The 22920-nt window shown below is 36.5% G+C and overlaps 1 protein-coding gene across 1 annotated transcript in view; it reads right to left on the bottom strand.

Moving 5' to 3' along the window:
- Window positions 1-22920, bottom strand: part of MRPS28 (mitochondrial ribosomal protein S28) — a 114201-nt gene that overhangs the window by 70177 nt on the left and 21104 nt on the right. The window contains exon 2 of the mRNA XM_003782576.2: window positions 15829-16010. Within this exon, the coding sequence (XP_003782624.1) occupies window positions 15829-16010 (182 nt within the window). The remainder of the gene's footprint in view (window positions 1-15828; window positions 16011-22920) is intronic.

Raw genomic sequence — 22920 nt, 5'->3', positions numbered from 1 at the left:
CCATTTTTCTAGCTGCCTGTGCTAGAAACCTTACATATCAGTTACCAAGTCCTATCAGTCTTTATTTGAATAGCATCTCCTGGCTTTCTGTTCCCATCTCTTCCTACTCTAGTCTAGCCTTAAATCAGCTCCTGCCTGAGTTACACCAGTCTCACCTTGCTGTGTCTAGTACATCCCACACATCACTACAAATGCCAGCATCCAAAACACTGATCCCCAAACACCACCCTTCTGTCTCTCCACTGTCCTAACTTTTATAAGAATCCTAGCTGATCTAGGAAAGCAAATACTTCACCACTCCCTCAAACTTCAGCCATGCCATGGAATCTTGACCACTGTGCTCATTTTAAAATATATACACAGAAAAAAGAAGAGAACAGATTAGAGCAGTGGTTCTCAACCTGTGGGTCACAATCCACAGGAACTGTATTAAAGGGTCACGGCATTAGGAAGGTTGAGAACCACTGGATTAGAGGAAGAAGGAGGGTGGAGGCCAAAAGCATAATTAGGAGAAAATCACTGCAGCAAATCCAGGGACAGGGTGTCAATAGCTAGAGAAAAGCCCCAATGGTAGAGACAGAGGAGAGGGGAGATTTCAGTGATAATTAAGAAGCAAAACTGATAAAAAGCTGCTGACTGAATGCAGGAGGAGGGATGTAAGAAAGAGACTAGCCTACTACAACTCTCAGGACTAGGTGGATGGGTAGATGGTAATTCTTTTTTTTTCAAATTTCAGATTAATATGAGGGTTTAAATGATTAGGTGGCACCGTCTGTATTTGTTAGAAGTTCAAGTTGTAGTTGAGCCCTTCACCCAGGGTATGTGCTATATACCCTTACATTGTGCACATTAGGTGAGAGCACACCAATCTCCCTCCCTCCTCCCCTCACCCCTCTCCTTCCTTCCCCCCACTTGAATTTAATTTTGTTTTTCTCTCATGTGAAGGAGTAGCTGTTTATCCATTGGTTTCATTTTAATATTGCATACGTTGGGTACTTGCTTTTCCATTCTTGTGATACTTTAGTAAGAAAAATGTTCTGCAACTCAATGGATGGTAACTCAATCAAGCAAAATTAAAAGTACAGTATAAAGATTTGTCTCAAATTAGTAAGACCCTCTTTCATGAGGCAGAAATAACCATTTAAAAGAAGTAAGTGTCAGCAGCTTGAAAAAGAGCTTTTGCCATCACTGGATTTCAATTAACACTGAAGGGGAGAGAATGGAAGAAAACGGGATAGAGGAGGAGAAGGGAAGAGCGGGCAGAGTGGGGAGGAGGAGAAGGGGCGTTCAAGCACTATGAGCTTTTAAAGCCCAAGCTAGTTCTAGACCTGGCAAAGAGTAGCCACTTGATAAATGTTTAGTGAACTAGCCCAAAGCTACCAGCAGTTTATTCAATAATGGTTAAGTAAGGAGATAAGGAGTTTAGATACCCAGAATCACAGTAGAGAAGAAATGAATAAAGGTTATCCAGGAAGTATTAATGTTATATATGAAAGATCCAGGGTTAAGTAATGCCTAATAGTAGTAATATTAATGATAAAAAATATTTTTTAACATTGAAAACAGAGCAAAGAGGGAAAAAGGTGTTTCTATTTTCTTAAATCTTGCTTTGTCATATATTTTGTTTTTATAAATAATTATTACACTTTTGGATTAAGTTTTGGTCACAAAAAAATAATAAAATACATAAGCAAATTCTGTACACATCTTCCTCTAAAAGGGAGAACCTAATTCCTCTCCCCTTGAGTGCGGGCTGGGCTTTGTGACTCACTTTTAACTATCAGAATATGGCAGAAGTGACAATGTGTGACTACGTCCTAACAGTTATCACAACTTCCTCCCTGCTCTCTCTCTAGATCATCACTCTGGAGCAGTGATTCTCAACCTTCCTAATGTCGCAGTCCTTTAATACAGTTCCTGTGGGTCGCAACCCACAAGTTGAGAACTGCTGCTTTCAGGAAGCTGCTATATTGTAAGGACACTTAAGCAACCTGATGGAGAGGTGCCTGTGCCATGCTGGTCTCCTGCCAACAAGTAGCACTAATTTTCCAGCCCTGAGTGAACCACCTTGGAAGCAAATCCTCTAGCCCCAGCTAAGCCTTCAGATGACTGTAACCCTGAACTTGATGAGAAACCTTGAACCGGAATCATCCAATTAAGGCACACCTAAATTCCTGGTCCACAGCAATTGTGTGGGATAACAAATGTCTAAAGTCACTACATTTTGAAGCAATTTGTTATACTGGCACAGATAGTGCAATAACACCAAGATCATTCTCAATCCTGTGCCATTGCTCATGCCATTTGCCCCAGAGGTGTCTTTCCATTCTCCATCTCCCAGCATCCCCTTTCCATCCTTCAGAATCTAAAGTCCATCTCTTTGGGGAAGCACTCTTTTTGTTTATGAAACCATCTCAACTTTCTCTAGCTTCTCTTTTGAACCTCTTATCCATAAATTCAGTCACTCATAAATTCCTCTGTCACTGTGCTATATACATATATCTGTATCTTTCTTCCTAAACATGTCAAAGTTTTTAAGAATGCATTGAACACACTATAATTAAGGTGCTCAATAAATATTTGCTGAGAAAATTAACAAATTCTCTCTCTTTCTAACCTGCCCCACAGATATTCTGAAAGTGTATTTGAATACAAAGTACTGGTTAACAGTAAGGACTTGGGGAAACTTCATTACCTCCTGTCTGCTTACTTGTACTAGCTGCCGGCCCTGGGTAAGTTACTTAAAATCTTCGTAAGCCCTAAATCCTTCAGTTTTCTTTTTAAATGAGCATTCTAACATTGTCTACCTTAGAGTAATAAAAAGGGTAAAGAAAATAATGCACACAAAACTCTTTAAAAAGTGTCTGACACAGATAAGAGTGCTCAGCAAATGTTAGCTATTACTGTTCTTAAAATTAATCACAAATTACAAAACATATGCTGAAATTCAGGGTCCCTAAGGGTCTTTAGGTGTTATCAAAGGGTAATCTAAATTAATACAAAATTCTACAAACTCAAATAGAACTTAGACCTTCTACTAAGATAGCTTTTAATTTTTCTAAAATTTATCTACTCTTAACTACAGCCTGAACCAATTGTAGGAGTACAGCCTTGACTTTTTCTCCTCTCTGTCTTATTAAGATATTAACTTCAAAGCTTTTGTGGGAATGCTTAATTGCTTGCATTCCTTAACAAGCAGCCAGCAAAGTGGTTTCCAGATTCACTTTTGACCTTTACAGTCCTGGGAAGGCATATAAGGCAAACTTCCTGGACATATAAATTTAGACAATCTCTGGACTGATAATAGCTGCACACAGGGAATATGGTGCATGAAGCAAATCAACTGTGCAAGTCAATCAAAACAGAATCCAACAGAACAATTCCGTCCAATAGAACAAATCAATCCAAAAGAATTGTGCTATGTATCCAAACAAGAAAAAAGAAACAAAAATCCTCCAATGCTAGTCACACTTAGAATTATATGTGTTTAATGAACTCAGAACATTTCTAAGATCATATTTTAAAATTTGATCCTATTTCAATATATAGTTCACATTTGAACATATAATTTGAAAATATTTTTATGGGTTCTTATTAAAAAGTTAAATATAACAGATGAGCTTTTATCTTACAAAGAAAATTCAGGGATCTCTTCAAGAAAAACTAATAAAAAAATTTTAAAGTATCTATTTAGAAACATGCATACTTTTTAATTGTGTTCCATGTCCTCTGGAATAAAAAGACGTTCTTAATTGAAATTCTTATTTTTCTCTTTCTCCACTAATATACCTCAAAAACTTTAGTTTTTGAAACATTCAATACACATTCCACTCTTTATTTGACCCTACATATCACACAACTTGAAATAGAAACAAAGATTGGGAAATTAGCTTGTTTATTCCACCTTAGTGTCAAACAAAAGTACAAATAATATTCAGTGCACATGCTAGTTACCTTAGAGCTGCCAATCATGCTTGTTTTGAAACTGTTCAATTTTCAGAGCTGTCAATCATGCGTGTTGTGCTAGAGATACCAGTGTAGAAATAATACTTTTAAAGACATAACTCTCATTAAAATATTAAAGTGCTTTACTTGTAAAACTAGATTTATGGAATTTGCAAAAATGTTTTCAACTCTTGAACAAACAAAATTTAAATATAACTTAGTGAAATAAAAAAAATTTGGAGGATTTCATTCTTTAACCAAAGCAACAAGCATGGATTAACCACAGGGATTTTATATCTCAGTAAAAAGAGAAATAAATGTCCCCTGACTGATACAAAACAGAAGTATTATGACCATGAATGGGAATGAGAGAAACAAATCAATCTAAATTGGGGCATTTTTTTGTTCTTAAAGTAGGCAAAACTATCAATACAATAAATTCCCCTTCTCCACCTCCTTATTACAGTCCAACACGCCATTTCCCTAGTCAATCATGTCTGAAATAACACTATTCACAACTTTTCCCTCCACCTCACAACCCACAACTACCCTGTCTCTTGTACTTCCTAAATTGCTAATGAAAGTCTCTCCTTACCCCACTTAGGCTTAATTCGCATTCTCATCATTTCCTTCTAGCAGCTTTCTAACTCTCTAACTCTGGCAACATTTTTCCAATGTATGTTCCACACCTCTGCCAGAAAGATTCACTGAAATACAAATTAGATTCATGTTATTTGTTGTAATATTTTAATGGTTCTTTGCCACCTTCAGAATAAAGCCTCATTTTGTGTAGAATGGTGTGTAAATTCCTTGAAAATCTGGCTCCTGCCCATCTCCCCCATTCTCCCATCACTCTTCCTAAACATAAGCCAACCAAGCCATTTGAGTTCCCAGAAGATGCGGGTTCTCTCACGCTTGAAACTGTACAAGTGCAGCTCTCTCACCTGGAAACACTACCCATCCTTTAGAAGTAGTTCTGTTAGTTCCCCTGGGAAACCTTCTCTAACACAAGCCAGCAGAACCAGTGATCCCCTCTACTTCTCCATTCCTGTAGAATATAGTAAATACAACTTACATAGTCTTCTATATTTATTGGTTTATTTCTCTATCCTCGTAACTGAATCAACTCCCTGAAAGCAGGGCTTATCTTTAATCTGCACATAACTATCATTAAATACATATTAAGTGTTCATTAAAGGCTTGCTGATTCAATGACAAATCATACCATGTTCAGTTTATTTACAATTAAAACTAACAAAATTAACTGTTTATTTCTTGAGACTGATAAAACGTCTTACATGTACTTTCCAAGGCAATCAGACTAACCAATGCCATAAAGCAATTCTTTGGGTTAACAATTTACTCATGTACATACAAACTTAAATTGGTACAGTCTTAAACAGAACTTAGGATCCAACAATCCCATCTAATTTTTGCTGCTCTTCCTACCGAAGGCAGTAAAGTCTCAACCATGATAAATGCTCATGTCCAAAACACTCAGCACCTGATTGGTTCAACAAACACTGTTTCTGATATGTGACAACTGCTATCAAGGGCATCAGTGAGCAGGCAGTAAATACAGGCAAACCCCAACCCAGCTACACTTCACTTATCAGGAAGTTAGTTATCTGGTGACATCAAGTAGCTGCAGAACCCTCTGAGAACTAAATAGAAGGTGTTTAAGAGTTGTCAAAATACATGTTAAAGTCCAAGCACTAAAGTACATGCACTTTTCTTACAGAAGAAGCTGCCAGGTCCTTAGGCTAACATTAGTTGTTCTTATTTTAAGCAAAAAAAACTCAGTGATCAATTTCCCAAGTAGCAGCACACCGGAAGAAGAAAATGAAAGAGATCGGAGAAAACTATAATAAGCAGAAAAGGAGAAATGATACCCAGAAGTGTCAAAAAACTACAGAAATGGGGAGTTATCAGCAGAAGAAAAGAAATAACCAAAATTAAATCAGAGATTAATGAAATTGAAAACAAAAAAAAATTCAGAAAATTAACAAAATGTTTGTTTTTTTGAAAAAATAAAATCAATATACTTTTGGCCAGGTTAATAGAAACAGAAAAGTAAAATCTTTACTAACCTTAATCAGAAATGATAAAGGGAAAATAAAAATAGATGCCAAAGAGATACAAGAGATTATCTCTGAATGCTACAAGAAACTCTATGCTCAGAAATCTGATAATGTGGAGGAAATGGATCAATACTTGGAATCATACCAAGAAGAAACAGATCTCCTGAACAGACCAATTTCAAGCATTGAGATCAAAGAAACAATAAAAAATCTCCCATCAAAAAAATGCCCTGGTCCAGATGGCTTCATACCAGAATTCTATCAAACCTTCAAGGAAGAGCTTATTCCCATATTGCAGAAATTATTCCAAAAAATTCAGAAGGAAGAAATCTTCAGCAACACATTCTACAAAGCAAACATCACCCTGATACCAAAACTAGGAAAAGACCCACCTACAAAGGAGAATTTCAGATCAATTTCACTAATGAATATAGATGTAAAAATTCTCAATAAGATCCTAGCCAATAGTTATACTTTAGCTTCTCATGAAAAATATCATACATCACAATCAAGTAGGTTTCATCCCAGGGATGCAAGGTTGGTTTAACATATGCAAGTCCATAAATATAATTCACCATATCAACAGAAGCAAAAACAAAAACCATATGATTCTCTCAATATATGCAGAAAAAGCATTCAATCAAATTCAGCATCCTTTTCTAATTAGAACACTGAAGAATATAGGCATAGGTAGCATAAGCCATCTACAACAAACCCACAGCTAATATTTTACTAAATGGAGTAAAACTGAAAGCTTTTCCACTTAGAACTGGGACCAGACAAGGTTGTCCTCTATCACCACTACTATTCGACACAGTGCTGGAAGTTCTAGCCAATACAATCAGGCAAGAGAAGGAAATAATGGGCACCCAAATGGGGAAAGAGGAGGTCAAACTCTCGCTCTTTGCCAATGATATGATCTTATATTTAGAGAACCCCAAAGACTCAACCCCAAGACTCTGGAAGGGATCAAAATGTACAGTAATGTCTCAGGACATAAAAGCAATGCCCATAATCACTAGCCTTTGTATATGCCAATAACAGCCTAGCTAATCAAGGATACAATTCCCTTCACAGTAGCTTCAAAGAAAATGAAATACCTAGGAATATACCTAACAAAAGAAGTAAAGGACCTTTACAAAAAAAATTATGAACCACAAGAAAAAAAAATAGAAGACATGCCTGTAGTCCCAGCTACTCAGGAGGCTGAGGCAAGAGAATCACCTATGCCCAAGAGCTGGAGGGTTGCTGTCAGCTGTGATGCTACAGCACTCTACTGAGGGTGACAAAGTGCGACTCTGTCTCTAAATAAACAAATAAAAATATATACATATAAAAGACATTAACAAACGGAAGAACATACCATGCTCATGGCTGGGAAGAATCAACATTGTGAAAATGTCTATACTTCCCCAAGCAATCTGCAGATTCAATGCAATCCCCATTAAAATACCAATATCATACTTTGAAGATTTGGAAAAAACAATTCTTTGTTTTGTATGGAACCAGAAAAGAACAAAGCTGGGGACATCAGCCTATCTGACTATAAGGCCATAGTGATCAAAACAGCATGGCACAAAAATAGAGACATAGACATCTGGAACCCAATAGAAAACCATGCAATGAAACTAACATCTGACAGCCACCTAATGTTTGATACACCAAACAAGAACATACACTGGGGAAAAGAATCCCTATTCAATAAATGGTGCTGGGAGAACTGGATAACAACATGTAAAAGACTGAAACTAGACCCGCACCTTTCTCTACTCACAAAAATTGATTCAAGATGAATAAAAGATTTAAATCTAAGGCATGAAATAATAAAAATTCTTGAAGAAAGTGTGGGAAAACACTTGAAGTTATCAGCCTGGGGAAAGATTTTATGAAGAAGACCAGTGGCAATTCCAACAACCACAAAAATAAACAAATGGGTCTTAATTAAACTGAAAAGCTTCTGTATAGCAAAGGAGACAACAACCAAAGCAAACAGATAACCCTCAAAATAGGAAAAGATATTTGCATATTATGAATCAGACAAAAGCTTGATAACTAGGCTCTATAGAGAACTCACATTCATCAATTAAAAAAAAAAAAACAGCCCACAATCCCTAATATCACTGGGCAAGAGAGATGAATAGAACTTTTTAAAAAGAAGACAGATGAATGGCTAACAAACATATGAAAAAATGCTCATGGTCCCTAATTCTCAGAGAAATGCAAATCAAAACCACCCTGAAATATCACCTAACCCCAGGGAGAATGGCACATATCACAAAATCTCAAAGCTACAGATGCTGGCATGGATGTGAAGAGAAGGGAACAATTTTACAATGCTGGTAGGTCTGCAAAGTAATATAACCTTTTTGGAAGAAAGTATGGAGAATTCTCAAAGCACTCAAATATACCTACCATTTGATCCTACAGTCCCATTACTGGGCATCCACCCAGAAGAAAAAAAATCACTTTAATCTTAAGGACATTTGCACTAGACTGTTTATAGCTGTTCAATTTACAATTGTCAATTTGTGGAAACAACCTAAATACCCACCAATCCAGGAATGGATTAACAAGTTATGGTATATGTATTCCATGGAATACTATTCAGTCATTAAAAAAGATGGAGACTTTACATTTTTTGTATTAACCTGCATGGAGAAGGAATACATCCTTCTTAGTAAAGCATCACAGAATGGAGAAGCAAGAATCCAATGTATTCAATTCTAATATGAAGGCACTAGATGACCCAATACATGGTGAGGGGTAGGGAAATGAGGGAGCAGGGAAGGAAGGGAGATGTGGGGGGTCCCAGTGTATCACACACCTCTTGGGGGCAGGACATAATTATAAGAGGGAATTTACCTAACAAATGCCATCAGTATGACCTAATTCTTTGTACCCTCAATGAATCTCAAACAATAAAACAAACAAAAAAAGAAATGGAAGGTTATGTGGTTATGAAACAATAATTGTTATGTTTTTATTATGATATAATAAAGAAATTAATGTTTATAATTATAACCCTGGGTTATTAAAAAAAGGTTAAATTATGTCTAACAAGTTCAAAGTAGGTAGATGATAGATTTTATTTAAAAAACCAATCAAACAAGTAAAAACTAAGGATTTCATATAGAAACAGACAGCTTTCTATTAATTTACAGAATAAACTTTGTTGAAATATATCATTCTTAAATAACATAAAGCATGCTGACTTTACGTGACAAATCATTACCAAACAACTAGTTCCTGTGAATCTCACCATAATTATGATATAAATCTGTTCCAAAACAAGGCCTGGACCTACTATAGTTATTTATTGGTGTTAATATTTTTCAAACATAATATACTGTTATCTTAATCTCTCTGAGCTACTATAACAAAATACCACAAACTGGGTACTTTATAAAAAAGAGAAATTTATTTCTTACAGTTCTAGGACCTGAGAAGTCCAAGATCAAGGCACTAGCACATTCAGTGCTTTGTAAAGATCTAGTACTGGTTCACTGATGGTGCCTAATCGCTGTATCCTCACAGGGTGAAAAGGGCAAGGCAGCTTTCTGGGGCCTATTTCATAAGAGCACTAATCCTATTCACAAGTGCAGAGACCTCATGACCTAATCACCTCCCATGTCCACCTCCTAACGGCATTCACACTAGTGACTGTTGCAACAAATGAATTCTCTGGGGACACAAACATTCAAACCACAACAACCTTGTATACATAACCAAAGATATAACAGACTACCTACCATTCTTTTAACAGACCTCCAGAGAGCTTCGTACCACACTGCTTTCAGGGTCCAATATGAAACTGCTTCATATGTTAGATTGTTTTAGGAAGTCTTTATAACACTTAAGTTACTATATGTTGTATGATTTAGACAATAGCATAGTAGCTCAAAAAGAACATTCATGGGCTTTGGATACAAACAGCCCAAAGTTTGAATCCCTGCTTTGCTAATTACTAGTTGCGTGACTGCCACCTGTTATTTTTGCTCAGATACTTACTTTCTTCATTTTCAAATATCATCTACTTTCTATGCTTCTTGTGAGAAATGAGATAATTTACATGAAATGCCAGTGTAGTTTAAAGAAAAATTATGATTATTAGAAATAAATCAGAAGGAATATGGAAAGGAGCCAATCTTAATTCATACTACAATAAATTCTGTGAAATTGTGTGCTATATTAATATGACAGAAGAAAAATATGTTAAAGAAAGGAGTCGATAGATTCTCATGATGGGGAAAGTGCCTTGTATTCTTAAATCACAGTAGAAGACCTCTGACACACAGAACGATTGATGAAAAATATGTCAAAATGAAAGGAATCATAAAATAACGGTATACATGTACAGAGTAAAAATATTAACTTCAAGCCAATTAATGCAAATATTCTAATGTGGGGCCAAGGCCTCCTCTGTGAGTAGGCGTCTATTCACTGGAGCTCAGCACCCACTTCCTCGGAGAACAATACCTACACCGGCAAGATCTGTGATTATGAGGGTTACATGAAAGCAGAGCAAGAACAGAAGGACATCTGGAAACCAATACCTGCCACATTTTTATGATTTTTCTTTCAGAATTTATAACGTAATTTGATAGCAATTTCTTTAAAAGAAAAAATGTCTTTTTTTAATGGAGTCGTTCCAAAACATTAACATAGCTTTTGTAAGAATAAAAACTTTCTCTATACTCATATTTTATTAAAGTATGTGAAATTCACACAAATTACTTTAGGTTTTGAAATAATATGTTTTTGAGGTTAAACATCTACCTCCACTAGAAGAATTAAAAGTGCCCGGGTATAGTATAGGACCACTAATCTCTAATGTTTGGTGTGGTACTGGTATCAGCCCAAGTCAGTAGACTTTACAGAACAAGGAGAGACTGTCGATTAATTTGGTAAACCAGTTAACTAAACGATAATTGCTAAAGAAGCTAATGCCAGAGCCATTCTCATTTGTCATATGTGATTTCTGATTTCAAGCCATAAGCTGATTTGAAGAAAAATATAATGATTCAACTTTCAAGATTGATACTCTAAATAATAATCTCACCCATGCCCCAAAATCTGTGAATTTATTTATAATATTTCTATTTTGCAACTCAAAGTAGATCAAATTATTATCGTTAATGTCTAAATACAATAGTTTAGATTCTGCATGTTACTATTAATGTAATGTCTTTCTAGAATTTGTTTTTCCCCTTATGTGTTTTTAAACTGTGTTTTGCAGTAGAAATAATCACCACATGCTTTAAACAAAATGTTATCAGAACTGTAATATACAAAACAGATAAAGCTACAGCAGCTTTCAAAGTAATGGCCCCCTACCCCCAGGTATAATCCCTAAGAGCCCCTCTACCCCCAGGAATAATCCATGATGTCTTTCTGCAAAACTCAGGCTTTTAGGTGCAAAGGTTGAAAAGTATTCCTTTAAACTATAATCAAAAAATGAATATTAAAACAAAAAAGTTATGAAACCTATTAAAAGGCTGTTACTCAGCTAATTAGAATATTTAGTTAGCAAAAATGATTTCTGATACTTACTAGTTGCTATAAGTCTGAAATGCCATCAAACTTACTCATTAAAAGCAACAATGACAAAATTAAAACATTTACTAAACTGGATAATGCATTAAATTTTAGTTATTTTTCACTGTATTTAATTTTTAAGTTGTAAAGTAGAAAGTACTCAATTACATGTAAGTCTGAATGAAGAGAGAAAAAAATGCTTCATTAAAGAGATTTAAAAAAGGAAGTAAGGCTGATGAATGATGTAACATTCATCATAAATGTAAGGCTGAACAAATGGTGTAAATATCTATGTCTTATTTATAGGAACTTATAAACTATCAAAGCAGAAAGATCTGCTATTATTAAGATTTATTTAGCTTTCCAAATCAGCTTGGTTAGAGGTCTGGCATCATGGAGTTAGAGAGCAAACATGTGTCCAACCCAATAAATTGTTCTGTTTTGTCATACACTCTAAACTTAAAGGAAAAGGAGAAGACCAGAAACAACCAAGGTGGATCATATTACTTTCTGGATCACTGCTATCATCCTACTAATGAAGAAGACAACAGGCAAAGACTTGAATAAAGTAGATTCCCACAAACTATGTTCTGGATACAAATAGAAGTAAAAAGTTGCTGAAACAGTAACTCTGCTAACCTGACACTTCTCTACAATAGTTTCAAAGCATACATGACAGAAAAGTATTTTAAAAACCCTGGAGAATGGTTTTAAAAAGAACCTAGGTATTTCTACATGTACTAATCAAGAGAGAAATATTCTGTGAAAAGCAGAAACCTTCATTTCATGATAGGTTAAAAACTGGACAATAAGGAATTTGCTAAAAAAAAAAAAAATGTATGCAGATAGAGACTTTGGAGTTGCTATCTACAAAACCATAAGCATTTGTATATAGGGTATGTAGGTAGGGGATAAAGTGCTTAAATTATTCAGGTTAAATTCTGGCTGAACAACTCCTTTGGGCACATTGTTAGAGGTAACAGTGTCAGTCTGTAAGACTAGAGAGGAAGAGAGCTTAAGCTTTACCTCCTATCTATCACATACACAAAAAAAGTACTCTGCATTTCAGATCCCTGGCTACTAGAAATTGAGGTAAAAGAACTTTTTTGACTGTTATCTTCTACTCACCACACATTTTGCTACCGTAATAATTATCCCTTTCTACCTGAGTAATGAACAACAGTTTAAAGTGATTCTGGCTGGGCAAGGTGGCTCACACCTGTAATCCCAACACCAGAAGGCTGAGAAGGGAGGGTCTCATGAGCTCAGGAGTTCCAGACCAGCCTGAGCAAGAGCAAGACCCTGTCTCTAATAAAAACAGAAAAATTTAGCCAGGGGTCCTTGTGGGTGCCTGTAGTCCCATCTACTTGGGAGGCTGAGGCAGGAGGACTGCTTGAGCCTAAGAGTTTGAAGTTACTGTGAGCTAGGCTGAGACCATGGCATGCTAGCCTGGGCAACAGAGCGAGACTGTCTGAAAAAAGTAAAAGTGCTTTATGTACTTGTTTAATATTTATTCCTCCTCTCTCCATTAAAGTATGAACTTCATAAGAACAGAAAACTTGTCCTTACAACAGTGGCTGGCAAACTGAAGAGGTCTAGTGCATGTTGAATGAATGAATGAATGAACGAACAAATCAACTCCTATAGCATTTTGGTCCCCCCTTTTCATGGTCCTTATTCATGAATGTATTGATTTTTGTGAGTACTGCAGAAGTTTACGTGGGCATTTCTGGTGAAAATAATTTGATAATGTGGAGGTTCTTCCAAAGAAGCAGGAGTTGAGATAGCTACTGTAGCTAAAGCTACTATGAAACAAAGCACTGTAGGCATTTAACTCTCCTAAGGACATTTAAAACAGACTCTAAAGCAGTGAGTGCTCCATAGATCAGAAAATTATTTGCAAAATTACCATGAACTACCCACTTCCCCTCAAAAGATTTTTGTTAAATAGACTGCCTCATTGGGGAAGAACAGATGGAGATGGAGGTTTCAAGCAAAGAGTAATTTTGATAAGAATATGTGCATAGACAGTGTGCGTATTGTGAATAAAAAATTAAGATTTAATAAACGTTGCAACATATTCCAGTATTTAACCATTTAAAGATAGATTATACATAAAATAAATTTAAATCACACTATAGCACTCATCTAACCACAAGTAATGATGTTTAAAAATCTGAATTAGTAAAGCATGAGAATCAAATCAGTAATCCTAAATCTCTAAGGCATTCTAAAATATTATGTTCAGGAATATGACATGACAAAACTTATTTTTTTAAATTTAATTAAATAAGAAAAAAGAATAGCACAGATCAAAGAATATTCACAAAGAAGTAAATATCCATGAAAGAAATATTATTAACAAAACTACACCCTCAAGTATAAAAAAAAAGTGTATCACTGGTATTTAACTAAGCAGGCAAATATTTATTCAGAAATAGCTGAGTAGTGCTGTCTGTAAAATACATCTTTTTATGAAGTTAATACCTGATTCTCTGGCTGTATGTTAGGTCAGAGTATAGGAATGAGATAGCTGCTGCAACTGGATAGCATCCAGGGTAACATGATGAAAAGTTTATCAATTGTAGGGAGAGGACTGGAGGATATCTTTGTGTAAAACAAAATAGTACTTCACTTTGAAATTACAGATATACTTTCTATTCATGAAAAAATGATCTGCTGCAGCTCCTGCCGAAAGTACCCAAGAGCTCAGGATGTCTCTCTTGAAGGATAACTTACAGACCCCATCTCTTCACATTTGCCTCCTTCATAAACCCTCCCCAACAGGGATGCTTCAGGGATGTTATCATCAAGCCACCAGGATTTCAATAATAACAATACGGCTCAGCGCCTATAGCTCAACCGGCTAAGGCGCCAGCCACGTACACCTAAGGTGGTGGGTTCGAATCCCCAGCCCGGACCCGCCAAACAACGACAGCTGCAACCAAAAAAAATAGCCGGGCGTAGTGGCAGGCGCCTGTGGTCCCAGCTACTTGGGAGGCGGAGGCAGGAGACTCGCTTGAGCCCAGGAGTTGGAGGTTGCTGTGAGCTGTAATGCCATGGCACTCTACCCAGGGGGATAGCTTGAGGCTCAGTTTCAAAAAAAAAAAAAAAATAACAATACAACAGAAATACCAACAACAAAAGTAGCATCTGTTTACTATATGCCAATCACTGCTGTAAATCTTTACATGCAAGAACTAATTTAATTCCTTTAATAACTCTCCCAGTGGTTCTCAACCTTTGTAATGCTGCAACCTTTAATACAGTTCCTCATGGTGTGGTGACCCCCAACCATAAAATTATTTTCATTGCTACTTTAGCTTTATACAACAGACACTGATTATATTAAAATCTCGATTAATATCACTTCTCAGCCTTTTGGCTACAATCGAGTGTGTGGTAAAATCTGTTTGACAGACACATTGTACTTAAACATTTTTTGCTGGGCGCAGCGGCTCACACCTGTAATCCCAGTACTCTCAGAGGCCAAGGCAGATGGATCACCTGAGCTCAGGAATTTGAGATCAGCCTGAGCAAAAAGTGAGACCCTATCTTTACCAAAATAGCTGGGCACTATGCAGGCACCTATAGTCCCAGTTACTTGGGGAGCTGAGGTAAGAAGATCACTTGAGCCCAAGAGTTTGAGGTTGCTATGAGCTGTGATGCCACAGCACTCTACCCAGAGTGACAGAGTGAGACTCTGTCTCAAAAATAAATAAATGAATAAATAATAAATATCTTTACCTGTATAGAATACTAATAGAATAAACTCTATCTATAGTATGACAGAAAAAATGATAATCCTGAAAATAGATGCAAAATTATAACAAAAGAAAATGATAAAGGATTAGAATTTGGTGGAGGAAGAGGAAGGTGCATGGAGAAGTAGAAAGAGGAGACTCCCTGAGAAGGTGAAAGAGACTGTGGAACGGAGAAGGGGCAAGAAAGGTTACAGGCAGAGTGACCTGAGCATCATGCATTACCACAAAGCTGGTTTTTAACTTCATGGTATGAAACGGTTTATTATCAGGATAAACATGCAAGTCTTCCCCAAAACTGCTTTCACTGCTTCGAGAAGACATGAGGATGGGCTAACATCAATGAAAAGTATTTTTAATAATCTTCCAACTTTTCTTCTAATGACCTTATTAAGAGAAATAAATATTTTTTTTGTCTTTTCACCTACATCACCTACATCAAACAATACTGAGGAATCTCAACTTTTATAAACACTCTAAAAGCATTTGAAAATAATTTTACTTACTCTCCATCCACTTCTGGTCTTTTACATACACAGTGAAACTTGCCACCAAAATCTATATAAAGATCATTTTCCACAATATGAAAGATTTGTCCAATGACCAGTTTATCCTTGGCAGGTCCCATCTGTGTAAGAGGACAACGTCTTAGCATGGATGCGAAGGATTCCACATTTTTTGAAGAGTCCTAAATAAGAGAAAAGGTATATAATTATATACATATAACTCAGCATAGAGGTATAATAAAGTCCTAATGTAGAAATTTTTAAAAATCAAATTTTGTAGCAATAATTTATAAATCTATATGAAATTTTGCTTTAAAAATCCAGTTATGCTCTTTAACTTCCGCTTCCTGCCTTTTCTTCCTGAAGAAGAGCTAAAGAAAAGTAGATTATCTGGAGCTGGTGGGAGATGGCAGGGATGTGGTGGTCTGAAGAGCTCAAGCCAGATAGAGAGAGGAGAGTGTGCATAGAAAGCCTCCCAGAAGGGGGTTGGGCAAGGTTGGGGGGTGACTGGCAGAATCTGAACACATCAGGAAAGCATCCAAGGAAGTAATCAATTTTATTCCTAATTCTGACCATCTGCAAAAAAAAAAAAAAAGGTTTCTAATTAAGGTTTAGTGAGAGTGCCTATATTTTAATACAAATTTAAATATACACTGAAATAAAAATGATTAAAAGCCAGCCCTTCATCACAATTATCAGTCTGAACATGAGTTCCTGCTGTATAATACTTTTAAACAACTTGAATTTGTTATAATTTTCTTCTTTTCCTAAAGTGAAATTCCAAAGGAAAACAGCTTCTTTAATTTTTCTTTGCTGCTTACCTTCTAGGAGTCTTTTTTCATACTGAATTCACTTGAGGCATGGCTGAAGATAAAGTCTGGTTACTTGTCTCCTCTTACAAAAATTTCTTCCAAACACATGCTTTCTCTGAAATCCATGAACCCAGATTTATGCCTTCTCTTCATCTTTAAGTCTGTGTGTGGTAGGGTATGTGTGCACCTTGGTGCAAACTAAGGGAAGTACTAAGTTTCTATATGTGTGAGCCAATCATGGAAGAATATTAACATTTTGATCCTACTACCTACATCCTGTATTTGGAAAACATTTTATATTTGCTATTCAAGGGAGAATTTTTATTAAAAGTTCAATGACATATTTAATTTTAAAATTTCAAAACTATATTTACGACTTAATTTTCATGCATATACTATTCCAAGGACTACAAACTCATATGCCAGGACAAATGGGGCCTGATAAACAGAAGACATGTGCCCAAGTCCAGAACACACAGCCACTACTCAGATCCAGCTGCAGTTGCTGTTCAAGTCCAGTTGTTGTCACGTTTTAATTTTCCAAGAAAAACTGGAAATCTACATGTTAATGTAAAATTTCCAATTTTTAAAGGCTTATATGCAGAAAAAAAAGTTTTCCATCTTAAGAATCTGGCAAAACATATTTGGGTGTTGAATCTGGCCCGTGAATTACAAGTTTATGACCTCTGTCTCAGGAAAAAGAAAAGTCAAGACATTTGGCTGGTGTCTACTCCCTCAGGTGCTGGAGGGAGGGTACGGTAATATACTTACCTAGTGGTCACATTGGGAAAAATCCTTGGCACAGAAGGGTCAATCACACAAGTCAACAGACCTTGGTGCCAACTAGAACTGAAAATGGTAGCCGGGAATGTCTGCCATGAGCCATAATGCTAGTTTTATTATTCCACAAAGCATACACTAAAGGTCCTTAAACAAGTGCCTTGGAAAAAAGAGTTCTTTCTTGCAGAGAGCCTTGGATAAAATATGCCCTACAGACTCCACACAGACAGCTATGACTTGCCCTCTAGAGGTAGTGCAGAATATTACCGAGTAAGCCATCCCTGACAAGAGCAACTCCTAGGATCCTCTGCTTGGGAGCCACAGCAGCTGCCACCAGAGTAGCTGAGCACTGCTCAAGAAAAGATTATCAATGTAGTGGTGTCATTCAGTAGGTAACCAGGTCGGGTCCTGCCTGCTTTTCCCTGTGACTTGCTTTCCCATTACTCCACTTCTGTGTCGGTATCTACCAGCCTTCCTCTTTTCTTCTTTCCCTTTTTTGGTGGGGGGTGGGGTGGGGTAGGGGGGTGAGGTGGCTTTAACTGAAGCCATAGGTTAATTAAAACAGCCTTACATGACAAGAAGGCCCAATAGTAAATCCAGTAGTTAAACATTTATTGGGAATAATTCAGTCATCACTAGAGCCTGTTTTTAAAATAATATAATCTCCTTTATGATTATGAAGAAAGGTTTGGGCTAAGATTAGTATGATAGTATTTCCCCTTTGGTTTTAGAAAATTATTGTGTATTTTCAACTGTTTAAAAAAATTCTCTGGAGAGTTTTAGTTAAGTCTGTTGTGAAATATTTGTTACATTATAAAATTATATATAATTATCTTTCAAAGGCAACTTTAAAATCTAGTGGAAACAGAACACCACTGCTTTCTCTCCCATTACTTTTGCCTTTACTTTGTTACATTTTGCAAGGGTAGTCAATATGTTTTCAATGAATGAAATAATTTAACTAAAAATATAAGACTCCCAAATTAACATGTGTATTTGCTTTTAAATTGTACGCTCATTATTGCACTTGATGCTTAATACTACTTCACTGATTCTTGGAAACTCTATCAACCCAAGTCCTCCTTCAAATACCACAGTCTAGAACCATCTCTGAATTCCCAGGGCATAAGTCAAAATGTACTCATTTACTTGTAAAGTAACTTCTAAAAATAATAAAGGTAGCAACTCCCACAATACATGTTGACTGCAGGGAGCCCTGTTTATCAAGGATCTAAACCAACACTGTTAACTTCTCTCATGCTGATGCACACTGCAGAAATTGTAAGCACACTGTCACTGCTAGATGGTATCCTGGAGTTCAGTGTCTAACTCTCAAAATGCTACAATAAAACTCATTCATAGAGTTGTCATAAGTAAAGCAAGTAACTTGGAGTTGACTGTTTCCCTTATGAGCTGGTCATAGAGCTCAGACTTCCTGTTATTCTGCTATACTGTTTTCACCTTTTGAAACCTGAAAGTTCAACAGGACTGTCTAGGTAGCTGATATATGGTACATTATCACTTTCATTCATTTATTAAATGTAGGTTGAGTGTTATTGACTACTTATCACATACCAGGCTTTGTTCTGGGCCTTGATATGGTAAGTGACTAAGTGAAATGGTAAAGGAATACAGAGTAGACAAACATGACCAGAGAGATTAGGACTTAAAAGGTTACTGCAAACAACTGTCCCCTCATTTAAGGTTGTGAAAAGCCTCCCACCCTAGGCTAAATCAGTTAGACATCTTATAAGCAGTAAGGAATCAAAAACAGTGTCTAATCAATGGAAGCTGGTTTTTGTTTCAAAAACCAAAACATTTTGTTAGCAGTATGTAAAACGGACCAAAGGGAGAAAAAAAATGAAAAATGGGCCAACTGTTGAGAAGCTCCCCAAATTAGCTAGAATAGAGGAAATAATTGGCTTACATTAGCTATATGCATCCCCATGTTCCAAGATACAGTAATACATGTGTCCATCAACGAACAGATGGATACAGAATCTATCTGTCTCTCGCACTCACATACATACCGTGTTTCCCCAAAAATAAGACACTGTCTTATATTTATTTTTTCTCAAGAAGACACACTAGGGCTTATTTTCAGGGGATGTCTTATTTTTATTAAGTATAGTACAACAATCTACATTTATTCAAATACAGTTAAGTCATCTTCTTCTGGAACCTGACAGGGGGAGCCGACCTTGTTGGTGGGGCTGGCGCTAGTGATGCTTGAACTCCTTTCCCCTAGCCGTTTGCACATGCGCAATGGGATGCCTGCTACTGTGGTTACCACATGCGCACACGCAAGTGCCAATGGCTCGGAGAAAGAAGCTGTGGCAGATAAAAGGTATTCCAGTCTTCCTTACTGCTCTGCTCCGAAATGCATGGAGTGGCTATGCAAATATGCTGCATAGCCATGCCCATCACTAGGTCTTATTATCAGGGTAGGGCTTATATTTAACAAATGCATAGAAATCTTGCTAGGGTTTATGCATAGAAATCCTACTAGGGTTTATTTTCTGGGTAGGTCTTATTTTCAGGGAAACATGGTATATAAAAATGACAGAGTATCACTCAGCCTTTAAAAAAAGGAGGTGATCCCGACATCTGCACAACATGGATGGACTTAGAGCAACAATTTCCAACATTTTTGGCTCCAGGGACCGGTTTCATGGAACACAATTTTTCCACAATATGGGTGGGGGGACCGAGGGGAGGCAGAGCTCAGGTTCAGGAGGCGATGCAAGCAATGGGGGAGCAGCTGTAAATACAGATGAAGCTTCACTCACTCACCGCTCACCTCCTGCTGTGCAGCTGGACCTGTACCAGGCACAGCTCTGGCATTGGGGACCACAGACCTAGAGAACATTATGCTAAGGGAAATAAGCCAGACTCAGAATGAAAAATATTGTATGATCTTACTCTATGTAGAATCTTAGGGAAAATAAGATACATAGAGACAGAGAATAAAACAGTGATTAACCAAGGCTGGGTTTGGAAAAAGGAAATGAGGAGTTATAAGTTAAAGAAGACAAAGTACCAAATATGTAGAATGAATGACTCAAAATATCTAATGTATCACCTAAGCACTATAGTTAATAACAGTGTTTTACATTCAGAATTTTTGCTAAATGAATGAATTATAGTTGCTCCTGTGAGGGGGCGGGGGCAATGAGATACTATATAAGATGATGAATATGTTAACCTGTTCCACTATAGTAACTATTTTACTATGTACAGTAAAACCTCTAAAACCCAAGGGACTGTAACAAACTGATCAACATACAAATGTGGTTAACACAGGGAAATAGGCCTAAGGTACTGATATATACATGTGATGCATGTTCAGTCTATGAAAACTGGACAACATCAATTTAATACACACACACATAAGAAAAACTCAATTCAATTCAAAATGGGGGGAAGGGGTTGGAAGGAGTAAAGAGGGGAGGAGGAAGGAGAATGCTGTGCTCCCACTTAACGGGCACAATGTAAGGATATACGGCATACCTTCTGGGTTCAGGACACAACTACAACAGGGATTCTATCTAACAAATGCAAATATTGAAACCTAATTGTTTATTCCCTCACATTAATGTGAAATAAAAAAAAGAAAAGTGGGTCAACTTAGGGAGGTAGTCAACTATGAAGGTTCTACTGTATATACCTTATAACATCACACTGTACACTTTAAATATACACAATAAAGTCTATTTCTTTTTTAAAAAGGGCTTATACTGAAGCAGTGGCCACTGGAATACAGAAGAAGGATACAGCAATACTTACCAAATAGTACAGCAAAGACCTGATACCCAAGTGGCTGCAGAAAGTGAGGAAAGAGGGAGGCATGGGCAAGCAGGAGAGCAGGGCAACAGAGGTAAGAAGCTTAGCTGTGCACATATGAGGTTCACAATAGAAACCTATGTCAAATTTCAGAGAACTGGCTATCTGGTAGGTGGTTAAAAATGACGGTGCATGTATTTATGTACAGACTTCTATAAATTTACACATATGTTTAGAGTAATATTACACAGAGATACAATTCCCCAAAAGAAAAATACCAAATGCTGTCTGTAATAATTTCAATATAGAACTATTTTCTTCTTCATACTATTTATTGTAGAAAATCTAGAATACAAAGAATATGTATTACTCTAAAATTTTTAATATACCTTAAGCATAGACATACACACATATAAACTTTCATGCATATGAGAACATTTAATATATAGCTTAGAAACAGGGGCTTCTAGTGCAAAGATAAACCTGAGACATCAACTAGTCCAACTTTCTCATTTTGCACATGAGTACCATATACACTATTCAAAGCTACATGGTATGCTGAACGGTGGTTCTTAAATAAAAGTCACTACAACAGACAAAAATAGATAAAAAATCATAACAAACTTAAATGAAAGCAAACAATACAGCAGAATGACAGAAATACTTAGCAAACCTGAGTTCTATAACCAACTCAGCCAATAAATACCTGAAAAATCTTGAATAAGTCATTTAACTTCTGTGGATCTGTTCTCTCATTGTAAATCAAAGGATTACCTACCTATAAATTTTCTTCCAACTCTAAAATAGAATTCTTAAATATTCTAAAATGTAAAAAGGATTTTATAAATACACATAAAAAATAGAAGGCCTCATCCTACCCGTCTTCTTCTTTTAATTTAAACAATAACAACAGAAATAATGAAATGGCATATATACTTGACTTCACATACTAGGAAAAAACTTCAACATGCATCTTCTCTGACAAGTAATTTTAAAATCTCTCACTTCTATTAACGGCTGTAACAACTTTTGTTATGCTCATAACAATGTTCTTTTATTAATGGTTCAAGATGGCAAAGTATGTACATTTATTTCTTTCCCTCTTGAAATCCCATTAAATGATGGCAAGTGAATGAAAAAACATAAAAATTGTGAGCCCTCAATATTGAAGAGACCAAGATGGAAACAAAAGCATACAAACGTACTCCCCAGAGGACAGAAAGCACACAGAAAAGTGGCAACTGACGAAGCAGAGTGCAGGCAACTGCAGGCAGGAGCAAGTAATGAGAGAAGAAAGCTAGTTTATCCTGAAGAATTCCGTAAAGGGGTGGGGCTCAGTCAGGAAAGGAATGGTAAAGGGCTAGAATGAGAGGAGGAGCTGAAAAGAAAGGTAATAATAAAAAACAGTACAGGCAGGGCAGTCCATCTTCTGTCAGGCACAAAGTATCTGATATGTAAATACCTGGTAATAAGGCATTTATTGCCGTGGTAAAAATAAATATGATTTTTTTCTCTTCTCTAAGAGAACTGAATAAATAGTCTGGAGAAGTAAGTTTGGGATGGTTTGTCATGCAGCAATAGATAACTTGTAGAAGCTGTAAGGAATCACAATGACACTGTGCAACTGTTAGGCCACAGGGCAGTAAGGAGGCCCTAAAACAATGAAAACATTCTACCCGCATATCAGACTCTTGCACCTGGAGGCAACACCCTACCC

This window comes from Otolemur garnettii, unplaced genomic scaffold (genome assembly GCF_000181295.1).
Source record: "Otolemur garnettii isolate 467f Iridium unplaced genomic scaffold, OtoGar3 scaffold00004, whole genome shotgun sequence".
NCBI classification, from domain to species: domain Eukaryota; kingdom Metazoa; phylum Chordata; class Mammalia; order Primates; family Galagidae; genus Otolemur; species Otolemur garnettii.
Note: the sequence above shows the minus strand (reverse complement) of the source record. Positions and strands in the feature narration are given on the sequence as shown.